At 47.3% G+C, this 16,803-nt stretch overlaps 1 protein-coding gene across 1 annotated transcript in view; it reads left to right on the plus strand.

Annotated features, from left to right (window-relative positions):
* The first annotated feature begins 55 nt into the window (after positions 1–55).
* The window catches only part of zbtb8os (zinc finger and BTB domain containing 8 opposite strand), a 29,918-nt gene continuing 13,170 nt past the window's right edge, over positions 56–16,803 (plus strand). The window contains exons 1-3 of the mRNA XM_072246477.1: positions 56–171; positions 13,901–13,925; positions 15,941–16,062. Of these exons, the coding sequence (XP_072102578.1) occupies positions 90–171; positions 13,901–13,925; positions 15,941–16,062 (229 nt within the window). The 5' untranslated portion in view covers positions 56–89. The remainder of the gene's footprint in view (positions 172–13,900; positions 13,926–15,940; positions 16,063–16,803) is intronic.

Genomic DNA, 16,803 nt, shown 5'->3' on the forward strand with positions numbered 1-16,803 from the left:
CGCTGTCGAGTTGCTGAGATGATTGACATGGGCTCTGCCAATCAGGGGGTGGGAGGGTCGCCGGTCAGTGGGCAGAGAGCGGCCTAGACATGGATAACCGAGAGTACGATCTGACGGCCGAGCAGCGGGCGGTCAAGGACAAGTACCCGCCCGTCACCAAGAAGTACGAGTGTGAGTGCTGTCAGCCGCGGCTGGGTTCGGGTCGGGGGTTACGGGAGGGGTCGGTCCCGTTGCTGGGCGACACTGGCCTCCTGGAGGCTGAACATTTGCAGAGCGCCTGCCCCATCCCTCACTGTACAGTGCGGAGCGGCCTGCCCCCATCCCTCACTGTACAGTGCGGAGCGGACTGCCCCCCATCCCTCACTGTACAGTGCGGAGCGGCCTGCCCCCATCCCTCACTGTACACTGCGGAGTGGCCTGCCCCATCCCTCACTGTACAGTGCGGAGCGGCCTGCCCCATCCCTCACTGTACAGTGCGGAGCGGCCTGCCCCCCCATCCCTCACAGTACAGTGCGGAGCGGCCTGCCCCCCCCCTCACTGTACAGTGCGGAGCGGACTGCCCCATCTCTCACTGTACAGTGCGGAGCGGCCTGCCCCCATCCCTCACTGTACAGTGCGGAGCGGCCTGCCCCATCCCTCACTGTACAGTGCGGAGCGGCCTGCCCCATCCCTCACTGTACAGTGCGGAGCGGCCTGCCCCATCCCTCACTGTACAGTGCGGAGCGGCCTGCCCCCATCCCTCACTGTACAGTGCGGAGCGGACTGCCCCCCATCCCTCACTGTACAGTGCGGAGCGGACTGCCACCCCATCCCTCACTGTACAGTGCGGAGCGGCCTGCCCCATCCCTCACTGTACAGTGCGGAGCGGCCTGCCCCCCATCCCTCACTGTACAGTGCGGAGCGGACTGCCCCATCCCTCACTGTACAGTGCGGAGCGGACTGCCCCCTCCATCCCTCACTGTACAGTGCGGAGCGGCCTGCCCCCATCCCTCACTGTACAGTGCGGAGCGGACTGCCCCCCCATCCCTCACTGTACAGTGTGGAGCGGACTGCCCCCATCCCTCACTGTACAGTGCGGAGCGGACTGCCCCATCCCTCACTGTACAGTGCGGAGCGGCCTGCCCCATCCCTCACTGTACAGTGCGGAGCGGCCTGCCCCATCCCTCACTGTACAGTGCGGAGCGGCCTGCCCCCATCCCTCACTGTACAGTGCGGAGCGGCCTGCCCCCATCCCTCACTGTACAGTACGGAGCGGCCTGCCCCATCCCTCACTGTACAGTGCGGAGCGGCCTGCCCCCATCCCTCACTGTACAGTGCGGAGCGGCCTGCCCCATCCCTCACTGTACAGTGCGGAGCGGCCTGCCCCATCCCTCACTGTACAGTGCGGAGCGGCCTGCCCCCATCCCTCACTGTACAGTGCGGAGCGGACTCCCCCCCCCATCCCTCACTGTACAGTGCGGAGCAGACTCTCCCCCCCATCCCTCACTGTACAGTGCGGAGCTGACTGCCCCCCCCATCCCTCACTGTACAGTGCGGAGCGGACTGCCCCATCCCTCACTGTACAGTGCGGAGCGGCCTGCCCCCATCCCCCACTGTACAGTGCGGAGCGGCCTGCCCCCCCCATCCCTCACTGTACAGTGCGGAGCGGACTCTCCCCCCCCCCATCCCTCACTGTACAGTGCGGAGCGGACTGCCCCCCCATCCCTCACTGTACAGTGCGGAGCGGACTGCCCCCCACCCATCCCTCACTGTACAGTGCGGAGCAGCCTGCCCCATCCCTCACTGTACAGTGCGGAGCGGCCTGCCCCATCCCTCACTGTACAGTGCGGAGCGGACTGCCCCCCCCCATCCCTCACTGTACAGTGCGGAGCGGCCTGCCCCATCCCTCACTGTACAGTGCGGAGCGGCCTGCCCCCATCCCTCACTGTACAGTGCGGAGCGGCCTGCCCCATCCCTCACTGTACAGTGCGGAGCGGCCTGCCCCCATCCCTCACTGTACAGTGCGGAGCGGCCTGCCCCCCCATCCCTCACTGTTCAGTGCGGAGCAGCCTGCCCCATCCCTCACTGTACAGTGCGGAGCGGCCTGCCCCATCCCTCACTGTACAGTGCGGAGCGGACTGCCCCCCCCATCCCTCACTGTACAGTGCGGAGCGGCCTGCCCCATCCCTCACTGTACAGTGCGGAGCGGCCTCCCCCCCATCCCCCACTGTACAGTGCGGAGCGGCCTGCCCCCATCCCCCACTGTACAGTGCTGAGCGGCCTGCCCCCCCCCATCCCTTACTGTACTGTGCGGAGCGGCCTGCCCCCATCCCTCACTGTACAGTGCGGAGCGGCCTGCCCCCCATCCCTCACTGTACAGTGCGGAGCGGCCTGCCCCATCCCTCAGCAGATGTAGGTAGTGAGGGGAGAATCACCGAGTGCTTGCTCCAGGGAATGTCTATTTACCACAGGCCGAATGGCCTGGCCACTCGGCCCAGGGCCAACAAGGACAGGCCCTTCGGCCCATTTTGTTAGAATCAGGTTTCATATCACCGCCATATGTAAGGAAATGTGCTTTTTTTTTTGCGGCAGCGCTGCAGTGCAATACATAATTTTGGTTAAATAGGTAGTGCAAAAAAAATCGTGAGGTAATGTGAATGGGTTCAATGTCCATTCAGAAATCTGATGATGGCAGAGGGGAAGAAGTTATTTGTGAATAGTTGAGTTTGTGCCTTCACGCTCCTATACCTCCTCCTCTCAGGCCATTAGGTTTAGGTTTCTGAACTATCTACCGCATCCCATTCGATTTGTACTGTACCCTACAATATTTAATTTATGCACTTTACTTTGTTTATGTGTATATTTGTACATTTAATTCTTGCTTTCCTGAGTTATAATGTGTTACGTGTATTACTGTGCTTTACATCTCGGTCCAGAGAAACGTCTCATTTGACTATAAGACAAAAAGATAAAGGAGCAGAATCAAGTCTGTGCCACCATTTCATCATGGCTGATCCAATTTTCCTCTCAGCCCCAATCTCCTGCCTTCTCCCTGCATCCCTTCATTGACCGACCAATCAAGAATCTATCAACGCCTGCCTTAAATATACCCAATGACTGGAATCATTTTCGTGAACCTCCTTTGAACCCCTTCCAATTCCAGCACATCCTATCTAGATCAGGGGCCCAAAACTGTTCACAATATGCCAAGTGAGGCCACACCAGTGCTTTATAAAGTCTCAACATTACATCTTTGCTTTTGTATTCTAATCTTCTTGGAATGAATGCTAACATTGTATTTGCCTTCCTTACCACAGACTCAACCTGCAAATTAATTTTTAGGTAATCTTTCACAAGGTCTCGGCCCAAAATGTTGACTGTATTCTTTTCCATAGATGGTGCCTGGCCTGCTTTTTTCCAGCATTTTGTGTGTATTACAAGGACTCCCAAGTTCATTTGCACCTCAGTTTTTTTGTATTTTCTCTCCACTTAGAAAATAGTCAACCCTTTCATTTCCTCCTCCAAAGTGCATAACCATCCATTTCCTGGCGTTGTATACCATCTGCCATTTCTTTGCCAGTTTTCCTAATCCGTTTAAGTCCTTCTGTAGCCTCTCTACTTCCTCAAAACTACATGCCCCTCCACCTATCTTCATATCAGCTGCAAACTTGGCCACAAAGTCATCAATTCCATTATCCAAATCATTGACATATAATGTAAAAAGAATCAGTCGGAACATAGATCCCTATGGACCACTGGTCACCAGCAGACTGACGATCCCCCCCCCTCCCCACCAGCAGACAGCTAGAAAAGGCTCCCTTTATTCCCACTCTTTACCTGCTGCCACTCAGTCACTGCGTATCCACGCTAGAATCTTTTATGTAATACCACGGGCACGTGTGTGGCACCTTGTCAAAAGCCACCTGAAAATCCAAGTACACAACATCAACCGGTTCTCCTCTGTCTATCCTGCTTGTTATTTCCTTAAAGAATTCCAACAGGTTTGTCAGTTAAGATCTTCCCTTGAAACCATGCTGACTACGGCCCCTTTTATCACATGCCTCCAAGTACAGCGACACAGCTTTCTTAATAATTGACTCCAACATCTTCCCAACCATTGAGGTCAGACTAACTTTCTGATGCCTCTCTCCCTTCTTGAAGAGTGAATAACATTTGCAATTTTCCAGTCTTCCGGAACCATTTCAGAATCTAATGATTCTTGAAAGATCATTACTTATGCCTCCATGATCTCTTCAGCCACCTCTTTCATGTGGTCACCTCTTTACACCATGTGGTCCAGGTGACTTATCTACCTTCAGACCTTTCAGTTTCCTAAGAACCTTCTCCCTTGTTAAGGTAGCTTCACACATTTCATGACACCTGATTCCTGGAACTTCCACCATACTGCTAGTGTCTTCCACTGTGAAGGCTAATGCAAAATACTTATTCATTTCATCTGCCATTTCATTGTCCCCCATTACTACCTCTCCATAGTCATTTTTCAGTGGTCCAATATCCCCTTTTGCCTTTCTTTTACACTTTATGTATTTGAAAGAAATATTGGTATTTTCTTTAATATTATTGTCTAGCTTACTTTCATATCCCATCTTTACTGTAATGACTTCTAGTTGCCTTCTGTTGGTTTTTAAAAGCTTCCCAATCCTTTAACTTCTCACTATTTTTTGTTCTATTATATGCCCTCTCTTTGGCTTTTATGTTGGCTTTGACTTCTCTTGTTAGCCATGGATGTGTCATCTTGCCTTTAGAATACTTTTCCTCTTTGGGATGTATATATCCTTCCCAAAATTCCAGCCATTGCTGCTCTGCCATCATCCCTGACAATGTACTTTTCCAATCAATTCTGGCGGATTCTTCTCTCGTGACTCTGTAATTCCTATTACTCCACTGTAATACTGATACATCCGCACTTTGGCTTCTCCTTCTCAAATTTCAGGGTGAATTCAATCATATGATCACTTGCCCCAAAGGGATCTTTTACGTTAAGCTCTCTAATCACTTCTGGTTCATTGCACAACACCCAATCCAGAATAGCTGATCCTCTAGCAGGCTCAACCATGAGCTGCTCTAAAAAGCCATCTCGTAGGCATTCTAGAAATGTCTCCTCCTGTAATCTGGCACCAACCTGATTTTTCCAATCTATGTGCATAATGAAGTCCCCCATGACTATTGTAACATTGCCCTTTTGGCATGCATTTTCTATCTCCCATTGTAATTTGTGGGCCACATCCTTACTGCTGTTTGGGGATCTGTATACAACTCCCATCAGTGTCTTTTTACCCTTTCAGTTCCTTAGCTCTATCCACAATGATTCAACACCTTCCGACTCGATGTCACCTCTTTTTAAAGATTTGATTTCATTTTTTACGAGCAGAGTAAAGCCACCCCCCTCTGTCTTCCTGCCTGTCCTTTCGATACAATGTGTATCCTTGGACATTTAGCTCCCAGCTACGATCTTCTTTCAGCCATGATTCAGTAGTGCCTACAGCCCTACAACATCATACCTGCCAATCTGCAACTGCGCTGCAAGTTCACTTACCTTCTTCATTATACTGCATGCATTCAAACACAACTCCTTCAGTCCCATATTCGCTTTTTTCAATTTTCTCTGCCTCTTACATTGCAACTCAGCCTGTTGACTGCAATTTTTCCCTATCAACAGCCTCTCCTCACTACACATTGCCTTTGTTTGTAAGCCAGCTAACCTCATCTTCAGCACTATCACCCGTCTTTCCTACGACACTTCTTGCATTGAAGTATATGCAGCTCAGGACACTAGTTGCACCATGTTCAACCTTTTGATTCTTTGCTTTGTCTGATGTCTTACCAACATCAGCCTCCATAACCTCTCCACTAACTGTTCTGGCACTCTGGTTCCCACCCTCCTACAACTCTAGTTTAAACCCCACTGTGCAGCATTAACAAACGTTCCTGCTGGACATAAGTCCCCCTCCGGTTCAGGTACAAACTGTCCCTCCTGTACAGGTCCCACCTTCCCTGAAAGAGAGGTTAATGATCCAAAAACCTTATGCCCTCCCTCCTGCACCAACCCCTTAGCCACATATTAAACTATATAATCTTCCCATTTCTGGCCTCACTAACACATGGCATGGGTATCAATCCTGAGATCACAACCCTGCAGGCTCTGCCTTTTAACTTAGCACCTAGCTGCCTGAACTCCCTCTGCAGAACCTCGTCACTTGTCCTACCCATATCATTGGTACCTACATGGACCACGACTCTGGCTGTTCACCCTCTCACTTAGGACTGCTGAGGACTCAATCTGAGATATCCTGGACCCTGGCACCCAAGAGGCAACATTCCATCCGGGAATCTGATTCTTGCCCACAGATCCTCCTGTTTGTTCCTCTAACTAAAGAATCCCCTATCACCGCAGTGTGCCTTATCTCCCCCCTTCCCTTCTGAGTCACAGAGGCAGACAGTGCCAGAGACCCAACCACTGTGACTTTTCTCTGTTAGGTCATCTCCCCCAATAGTATCCAAAGAGATATACCTGTTGCTGAGGGCAATGGCCACAGAGGTGCTCTGCACTGGCTCCATAACCTCTTCCCCTTTCTGACTGTCACCCAGTTCCCTATGTCGTGCACCTTGGGTGTAACTACCTCTCTCTATATGCCCTGTCTATCACCCCCTCAGCCTCCCGAATGATCTAGAGTTCATCCAGTTCCAGCGCCAACTCCTTAACGCGGATTGTTAGAAGCTGCAGTTGGATGCACTTCTCGCAGTTATAGTCATCAGGGACTCTGGGGGTCTCCCTGCCTTCCCACATTCCGCAAGAGGAGCATTCCACTACCTGCCTGTCATTCCTACTGTCCTAGCTGAGCGGATATAAAGAAGAGAACAAAAAAACTTGAAATTTGCTTTCTCCGACTGAAGCCTCGAAGAGCTAAAGCCTTAAGATCACCATCTGATCATGTCCACTCAGATGATAGCCTCTGTGCTTGCTCCGACCTTTCTTTAATTTGCTCATTAATCAATCCCAAATGCCAATTGGTCACTGGTCAAAGCTATTCTTCACTGCTGCTGCCTTTTAACCTCGGGCGGTGGATGTGATTGAAGTCTCCTCCTCTCAAAGCTTCCGATGTCCATATTAATAATAATAATAGGCATCCGTTAGTCTCGTGAGACCATGGATTTGTGCCTTGGAAGGTTTCCAGGGCGCAGGCCTGGGCAAGGTTGTATGAAAGACCAGCAGTTGCCCATGCTGCAAGTCTCCCCTCTCCACGCCACCGATGTCCAAGGGAAGGGCATTAGGACCCATACTTGGCACCGGTGTCGTCGCAGAGCAATGTGTGATTAAGTGCCTTGCTCAAGGGCACAACACGCTGCCTTGGCCAAGGCTCGAACTAGCGACCTTCAGATCACTAGACCAACGCCTTAACCACTTGGCCACGTGTCCGTATTGGCCACTGGTCAAAGGTCTTTTTCGCTGTACTGACCCACTGCTGCCTTTTATCCTTGGACAGTGGACTTGTCTGAAGTCCCCTCTACTCTAAACTTCCAATGTCCGGATTGGCTGCTGGTCGAAGCTTTCTTTTGGCGATATACATGTATATAGTTAAATGACAATAAACTTGACTTAAATAGGGTGAATGCAGCCAGTGTTTTCCCCAGGTTTCTGGAATCAATGACTAAGATGACGGGAGGGAAAGATTTAATAAGAGCCTAAGGGGCAAATTTTTCTCCAAGAGGTTGTATGTGGAATGTTCTGGAGAAAGTGGTTGAGGCAAGTACCTTAACAGCATTTAAAATGGACCAGTACATGGAGGTACTTGGATAGGAAAGATGTGGGGGGCTGTGAGCCAAATACAGGCAAATAGCACTAACCTAGATCCAGCAAGTGTCACTGTATCACTTTAAGACTGAAAGTTAATCATGCAGTTGGGCAGAGCGTATTGGAGTTATGTCGTATAGCAAATATTAATTTCAACAGCAACCAGTCTTCAGACCTGCTGAATCTGAATCTGATGCCTATGGTCAGGCCACACTTAGATCCCCTCCAGTTCGCCTACCAGGCCCGACTAGGAGTTGAGGATGCCATCGTCTTCCTGCTGAACCGTGTCTATGCCCACCTGGACAAGCCAGCAAGCACTGTAAGGGTCATGTTTTTTGACTTCTCCAGTGCGTTCAACACCATCCGCCCTGCTCTGCTGGGGGAGAAGCTGACAGCGATGCAGGTGGATGCTTCCCTGGTATCATGGATTCTTGATTACCTGACTGGCAGACCACATTACGTGTGCTTGCAACATTGTGTGTCCGACAGAGTGATCAGCAGCACTGGGGCTCCACAGGGGGCTGTCTTGTCTCCCTTTCTCTTCACCATTTACACCTCGGACTTCAACTACTGCCCAGAGTCTTGTCATCTTCAGAAGTTTTCTGATGACTCTGCCATAGTTGGATGCATCTGAAAGGGAGATGAGGCTGAGTACAGGGCTACGGTAGGAAACTTTGTCACATCGTGTGAGCAGAATTATCTGCAGCTTAATGTGAAAAAGACTAAGGAGCTGGTGGTAGACTTGAGGAGAGCTAAGGTACCGGTGACCCCTGTTTCCATGCAGGGGGTCAGTGTGGACATGGTGGAGGATTACAAATACCTGGGGATACGAATTGACAATAAACTGGACGCGTCAAAGAACATTGAGGCTGTCTACAAAAAGGGTCAGAACCGTCTCTATTTCCTGAGGAAACTGAGGTCCTTTAACATCTGCCGGACGATGCTGAGGATGTTCTACGAGTCTGTAGTGGCCAATGCTATCATGCTTGCTGTTGTGTGCTGGTGCAGCAGGCTGAGGGTAGCAGATATCAACAGAATCAACAAACTCATTCTAAAGGCCAGTGATGTTGTGGGGATGGAACTGGACTCTCTGACGGTGGTGTCTGAAAAGAGGATGCTGTCTAAGTTGCATGCCATCTTGGTCAATGTCTCCCATCCACTACATAATGTACTGGTTGGGCACAGGAGTACATTCAGCTAGAGATTCATTCCACCGAGATGCAGCTCAGAGCGTCATAGGAAGTCATTCCTGCCTGTGGCCATCAAACTTTACAACTCCTCCCTTGGAGGGTCAGGCACCCTGAGCCAATAGGCTGGTCCTGGACTTATCTCATAATTTACTGGCATAATTTACATATTACTATTTAACTATTTATCGTTCTATTACTATTTATTATTTATGGTGCAACTGTAATGAAAACCAATTTCCCCCCGGATCAATAAAGTATGACTATGACTCACTTTCACTCTCACTCTCGCCTCTTGGTTTCAAGTTGAGGGAACTTGAATAAGTGGTGCTGCAGATTGTAACATCAAAACGGTGAGCTGTTGGCCTCCCTTGGTGCTGTGGCAGGAGTGATACCTCTCTCACTTGTTAGTGAGAGGGCATATTTGAGATATGAAGTGTTAGGATGGACTGTAGTGTTTGATGGACTCTAGATCGTGGTCTGTGGGGGGCTTTGCTATTGGGTGGTGGGGGATTGCTGTTTGTGCATGAGAGCAGGACCTTTGCGGTTCTGATGTTTTTCTGTAATTCTTTCTTTGCCTTTTCTTCTGTTTTGTGGATGTCTGCGAAGAGTTAGAATTTCAGGTTGTGTGATGTATACATTCTTTAATATTAAATTGAACCATTGATTGCAGATTGAATTTAAAATCTAGCTCAGAACAGTGGTGTGCTTGGAGCTGTGGAGTGGGGTCAATTGTAAACCAAAAACACCCCGTCAACTTGAGATGCCTGCACATGTGTAAATGCAGCCCAGAGTCAGCGGAGATCAGCAGTCATTTTAGGCGTCTGGAGTGTTGGTGTAAATATCAACACACCTGACAACTAAAATGAGGCAGAAGTTTTCTTGGAGAATGTTTATAAAAACAAAAGAGATTAAGATCATTCTCACTCCATAAAATCCATTTTTTGAAAGGTGAAAGGCACTGTCCCAACATCAACACTGCCTTAAAGTGCTGGAAATAACAGGCAGGTCAGGCGACATCCGTGGAGGGGGAAGCTGAGATAACATTCTACACTGAAAACTGCTGACAATTCAGTTTTTGAATTTTTAGTGTTTTATGCTTCACAATTTTCCCTGTTTTTTGGGGCTCTACTGTGGGGAAAAAAAGAGCTTGGGATTCACAAATAAAAATTCTCAGTTAAATTGATCAAAATTCCTGGTTGTAATTACATGGACAAAGGATTGGTGGCTGAATACTTTCACAAGGCCCTGTGTACCATACCGAGAGGCAAAAGTTCCCTTGGAGGATATTTATAAAAACAAAAGAGATTAAAATCATTTTCAATACAAAATAAATCCATTGAAAAGTGAAAGGCACTGTTCCAACATCAACAGTGCCTTAAATTGCTGGAAATAACAGGAAGGTCAGGTGACATCTGTGGAGGGAGAAGCTGAGATAACGTTCTGCACTGAGGACCTTTAATCAACACTGGAAACAGTTAGAAATCAAACATGCTTTAAGTTGCACGAAAGGGCAACATAGATAGTGGAGAAGAGAATGTCTGTGATAGCACAAAGACCACGAGGAGGTGACTGACACTAGTGGTGGTGGTGGTGCCTGGTGGGAGAGGATGGGGGCAGGTGTTGTTTCCAGTTCATCTGTCTGCAGGAGTTGTAATTAGCAGAGGTGTGAGGATGGAAGAAATGAAAAACACCCAAACTGTGATATAACACCCTGTGCGTTCCGGAAGGGACTGTCTGGAATTAGGGACACAACGCTGGAGGTAGAGACTGTGAATATTTAGAGCGGGGTTCCCAAATTCTTTACGCCAGGTATCTATACCATAGAGCAAGGGGTCTGTGGACACAGATTAGGAACCCCTCATTTAGATCGTTATGTGGACGATCATTTGAGATTGAGCACATAAACAGGCTTGTGCTGTTGACTAGCATGACACTTGGATCTCAGTATGCAACAAAAACTAATTCAAGAAATGCTGAGCATCTTGAACCTATCTGTAAGCAGAGGTGGATGGGAAATGTTAACGCTGGAATATCAGTTGGCATTCTAACCTGTTCCGGTGAAGCTGAACACAGACAAACAGGAACCTTACAGCCTCTGCACTGATCAGTGAAGTCTGCAATTTCAGGTAAACAGCATTTCAGATTTTTATCGGAACTGAACAAGTTGATGGCTGCTTGACATATCTTCCACGTTTCCCTTCAATCAGGTCTTCCCAATATGCTGACATAGGAGAGGGTTCAAAGGAGGTTCACGAAAATTATTCTGGGATTGAAAAGCTTGCCATATGTGGAGCATTTGATCGCTCTGGACCTGTACTCACTAGGATTCAGAAGAATGGGGGGAGATCTCATTGAAACCTGTCGAATGTTTAAAGACCTCAATAAAGTGGATGTGGGGAGGATGTTTCCTATGGTGGGGAGTCTAATACCAGAGAAACTTGTATTTGTGGCCGCAGTGCAAGTGATAAATAGAGAAGAAACTGTGGATTACAGTAAATGTATATATTTATTAAATAGTTACATTAAAGCAGTAGTGCAAAAATTGAAATAAAGTAGTGAGATAGTGTTCATGCGTTCAATGTCCATTCAATAATCTAATGGCAGAGGGGAAGAAGCTGTTCCTGAATCATTGAGTGTGTACCTTCAGTTTCCTATACCAGCTCCTTGATGGTAGCAATGAGAAGAAGGCATGTCTTGAGTGATGGATGCTGCCTTTTTGAGGCATCGCTCCTTGAAGATATCCTGGGTACTACGGAGGCTAGTGCCCATGATGGAGCTGACTGAGTTTACAACTTTCTGCAGCTTATTTCAATTCTGTGCTGTAGCCTTCTCTCCCCACACCCCCACCCCTCCCCCCACATACCAGTTAGAATACTATGTACAGTACATCTATAGACATTTGCAAGTTCTTTGGTAACATACCAAATCTTCTCTAATACCAGGAGACGTAGCGTCAGAACGTTCTAGTATCAATTGTTTCGCGACAATAAAATATAAAGTATAAAAGTATAAAGAATAGAGGGACGTCCATTTAGAGTGGAGATGAGGAGGAAATTATCTAGCCGGGGAGTGATGAATCTGGGATTCCTTGTCAAAGGCCGCTGTGGAGGCCAAGTCATTGGGTGAATTTAAGGCAGAGGTTGATAGATTCTTGATTAGTCAGAGCATGAAGGGATACGGGGAGAAGGCAGGAGATTGGGGCTGAGAGGGTAGTGGATCAGCCTTGATGAAATGGCAGAGCAGACTTGTGGGCCAAAGGGCCTAATTTTGTTCCTATATCTTATGTATCTTATGGTCTTGTGTCTTTGTACATTATACCTGCTCCTACATCCACCTCTATGCTTTCTACATGAATCATGAAAAGTTATGTTCCCATCTTGGAGCCAAACCCCCATTCCAGCAATTATGTGCTGAACTTTTATGTGCTTTTCTCTATTGCAAGTGTGTTTCTCCTTGGACAGGGTGACCTATGCAGGATGGTCCAAGTATGGTCTCACCTGGGCTGGATGTGATTTGAGCACAACTGCAGACAATCCTCTTACAATAATGGGCAGGGAACTTGTAGTGTTCTCGTGCAGTGTGTTGAAACTCTGACTAAACACCAAGTTAAACCGAAGCCAATGAAGACAGAGCCATAGTAAGGTTAACCATTTACTGTTCACTCTTCCACATTAGCATCGTATGGTGAAAACTGTTGATTAAAAAAATACAAACATATACAGCATCTGTTTCATTCTGGAGACCACCCGCGCTCTCTTCTTTTAGCGAGAGTCTCCAGCCGCCCCGAGTAGTGGCGAGGAGGTCCTGTCAAACCGCCGCCGGGCTCGAGCCCACCCCGCGTTTGCAGTTGAAAAGCCGACGTGCGCACTGCCCCAACTGCCGCTTCCTTAACAGAAACCGCGTTAACGTTTTTACTTCAAATACATTCTTACGAACTTACGGTGTTGCTTCTATAATGTTTCTTTGTGGGTAGACACGGAGCTTTTCACGATCATGCGGCACGCATGGCACCCGCCTTTACACCTTCCCGAACCAGAGGTTACACACAAGACGTGGTGAAACCGGAGGTGACGTCATCACGTGCCGCGATATACCATAGACAATGAACTTAGCTTTGTTATACTGTAACATATTTATCAACCTTTAACTTTAACTAGAAAATAGTTACAAACAAATCATTTAAAGCGTAGACCCAACAAAGTCCAATAAATGCCTTAAGGGCGACACAGAACTGTTTACCATTTGCTTGCTGAGCCTGTTTTCATTAGGTTGTTGAATTGGTTTGTTTAATTAGCTCGGAGGAAGGAACAAGCCTTTTAGCTATTGTTGTTTTGTTGCTTTGCTGAACATTGTGAGCATGCTATGCTGGTGCCAGAATGCATGGCAACACTTCTGGGCTGTCCCATCACATCCTGGGGATATTTTGGTCACTAATGCAAATTACACATTTTGATGTACATGTGATAAATAAAATTAATCAGAATTTTGGTGATTCCAGTCTTAATGAAGGGTCTCGGCCCAAAATGTTGACTGCTTATTAATTTCCATAGGTACTACCTGACCTGCTGAGATCCTCCAATACTTTGTTAATCTGAATCTTGTTGTGATTTGTGTATAGGGGTACTCAGATCCCTTTGTCCTGCTCCGGGACCATAGCTTTCCATACCCCTACCATCCATATACGATCAAACTTCTCATAAATGCTAAAATCGAGCTTGCATGCACTATTTGTGCTGGCAGCTCGTTCCACACTCTCACGACCCTCTGAGTGAAGAAGCTTCCCCTCATGCTCCGCTTAATCTTTTCACCTTTCACCTTTAACCCATGACCTCTAGTTGCAGTATACACCTCAATATTTTTGTATATTTCCTACGTTTATACAGGTTGTAATTCTGTGTCTTTTTTCCTCTCTTTGTAGATTTGGACCACACTGCTGATGTTCAGTAAGTTATTAAAATGCCTACTATAAAGTGAACTAATAGTTGAAAGAGATATATCATGCAAGTAAATTGGATGACATTCATTCGTTCATTATGTGCCGTGTTGCGTGACATGAGTGAACATGGTCTTTCCATGACCATGACTGTTGTCAGCAAATCTTTCCTCAGAAGTGTTTTGCATTGCCTTCTTCTGGGCAGTGTCTTTATAAGACGGGTGATCCCAGCCATTATCAATACTCTTCAGAGATTGTCTGCCTGGTGTCAGTGGTTCCATAACCAGGACTTGTGATGTGCACCAGCTGTTCATACGACCATCCACCACCTGCTCCCATGGCTTCACCTGACCCTGATCGGGAGGAAATGGGGGGGGGGGGGCTAAGCAAGTGCTGCACCTTGTCCAAGGGTGACCTGCAGGTGAGCGGAGGGAAGGAGAGCCTTGCACCTCCTTTGGTAGAGACATATCTCCACCCCACCACCCAATGTGACATTAATGTGCTGTAAGTTTTTAATGTGGACTTTAAAGTACTGTGGAAATATTTAAAGTATAAGAAGTCCTACAAAAATTTACCACTTTGATTTCTAACATGAGGGTGGGAATGCCTCAAAACATAATATTAAGCAGAAGGTCCTATAGTCCTGAGAGTTTAGAAGAATGAGATTGGATCTGATTGAAACATGCACAATTCTTAGGGGGCTTGACATAGGCAGATGAGAATTTGGCTTTCTTTCGTGGAGGTGTCAGAAACCAGGGGTCACAGTCTCAAAGATAGATAGATATACTTTATTGATCCCGAGGGAAATTGGGTTTCGTTACAGCCGCACCAACCAAGAACAGAGCGTAAATATAGCAATACAAAAACCACAAACAGTCAAACAACAAAATGCAAACTATGCCAGATGGAAAATAAGTCTAGGACTAGTCTATTGGCTCAGGGTTTCTGACCCTCCATGGGAGGAGCTGCAAGTTTGATGGCCACAGGCAGGAACAACCTCCCGTGCCACCCAGTGTTGTATCTCGGTGGAATGTGGCTGAAGTCCAACAGTAAAAAGTTCAATATCCGGTCTACAAACACGTTCCTCGATCATAATATGACCCGGATTGCACCATCTGTTGTTAACCAGAACAGTAAGCACCCAACTCCTTTACGCTTACCGCTCTCAGTGCACTTCCGGTCAAGTAAGAGGAGAGTAGAATGGAAAGGGCTTTCCTCATCCTGAGGGCTGTTGCGGTGCAGTCACTGGGAATTTTGAAGGTAGACACCAATATATCTGTAGACGTCAAGGGTAGATGCAAAGTGGTGCGGAGGCAAGAGATCAGTTATGATCTATTAACGGACAGTGCAGGTAAGAGGGACCAGTGATTTCCTCTTATTTCAAAGTTCAAAGCAAATTTATTATCAAAGTACATTTATGTCACTGTATACAACCCTGAGATTCATTTTCTCGTGCGCATACTCAATAAATCCAAAGAATAATAGCCATAACCTCCTCCCTGATGGTAGTAATGAGAAGAGGGGTCTTCAGGCTCCTGTACCTCCTCCCTAATGGTAGTAATGAGAAGAGGGGTCTTCAGGCTCCTGTACCTCCTCCCTGATGGTCACAATGAGAAGAGGGGTCTTCAGGCTCCTGTACCTCCTCCCTGATGGTAGTAATGAGAAGAGGGGTCTTCAGGCTCCTGTACCTCCTCCCTGATGGTAGTAATGAGAAGAGGGGTCTTCAGGCTCCTGTACCTCCTCCCTGATGCTCACAATGAGAAGAGGGCATGTCCTGGATGGTCATGATGAAAACCAGCTTGTCTCTAGATTGTTGTCAAATTGTGTTCATTTCTCTTTAACAGTTCAATAATACCACTTGACTTCTATCTAAATGTTTATTTTTACAGCTGTTGGTAGTTTAGTACAAAAAAAATCAGTTCCTGGTTTTACAATTAAGGTGCACAATCTATCTTTGCTTCCCATTACTTTGTAAGAGTTACTTTCAGTTCAAGGCCCTGAGCTCCTCTGCTTTGTGCTTTGCAGGTTGCACTCATGGGGGGATACAGTCGAAGAGGCTTTTGAGCAGGTTGTCATGGCAATGTTTGGCTATATGACAGACATAGAAACTGTGCAGCCATTAACCACCCTTGAAGTAAAGGCTGAAGGTAACCTTAGCATTCTGATTAGTTTAATGGTGTTGATAGATTTTCAACAAAGGATATCTTTTATTATCCTTAAAGGGTAATAAAGTTTTGTTATCCATTATGTGACTATACCTGTGATACAGGGTCATCTGTTAATCATTTCAAGTGTAATTGTCATTTAAACATACATGAATACAGCCAAACAGCATTACTCCAGGACCATAGTGTAAAACACATTACCAACAGACACACAAAACACATATAGCACATATAAGATAGCAAGTACATATTATCAGTAAAATACAGTCACTCAAAAGGTATAGTTCAAACCCTAAATCCACGAATGTTGCAGCGGTCTGCAGTCAAACACAATACAGGTTGTCTTCTGCTGAACGCTGAGACGCCCGCCCTGGTGGAGCGCACCAGTTCCGACACCTCTCTCCTGCACAGCTGTAAGCAGGTGACACTGCGGCTTGAGGCCGAGTTCTCACTACGACCAAGGCCGTACACCCACCAATGAATCAGTGAATCGGACTTGCAGCATTCCACATTAATGATATGGTTTCATGTGAAAAATGTGGTATTCATCAAGTCCTGTGATGTTGTGAGGCCAAGGCTTCGGGGCATCAGATACCCCATCAATTTAATGTGTCTTCACACTGTTCTCTAAATATCTACATATGGGGGGGGGGGGGTGCTGTGATAGATAGAGTTTTGCATTCCCAGTTGTCTGACAGGAGATGTTTGGGATATGGGAACAGT

The sequence above is a fragment of the Mobula birostris genome, chromosome 29 (assembly GCF_030028105.1).
Source record: "Mobula birostris isolate sMobBir1 chromosome 29, sMobBir1.hap1, whole genome shotgun sequence".
Lineage (NCBI taxonomy): Eukaryota > Metazoa > Chordata > Chondrichthyes > Myliobatiformes > Myliobatidae > Mobula > Mobula birostris.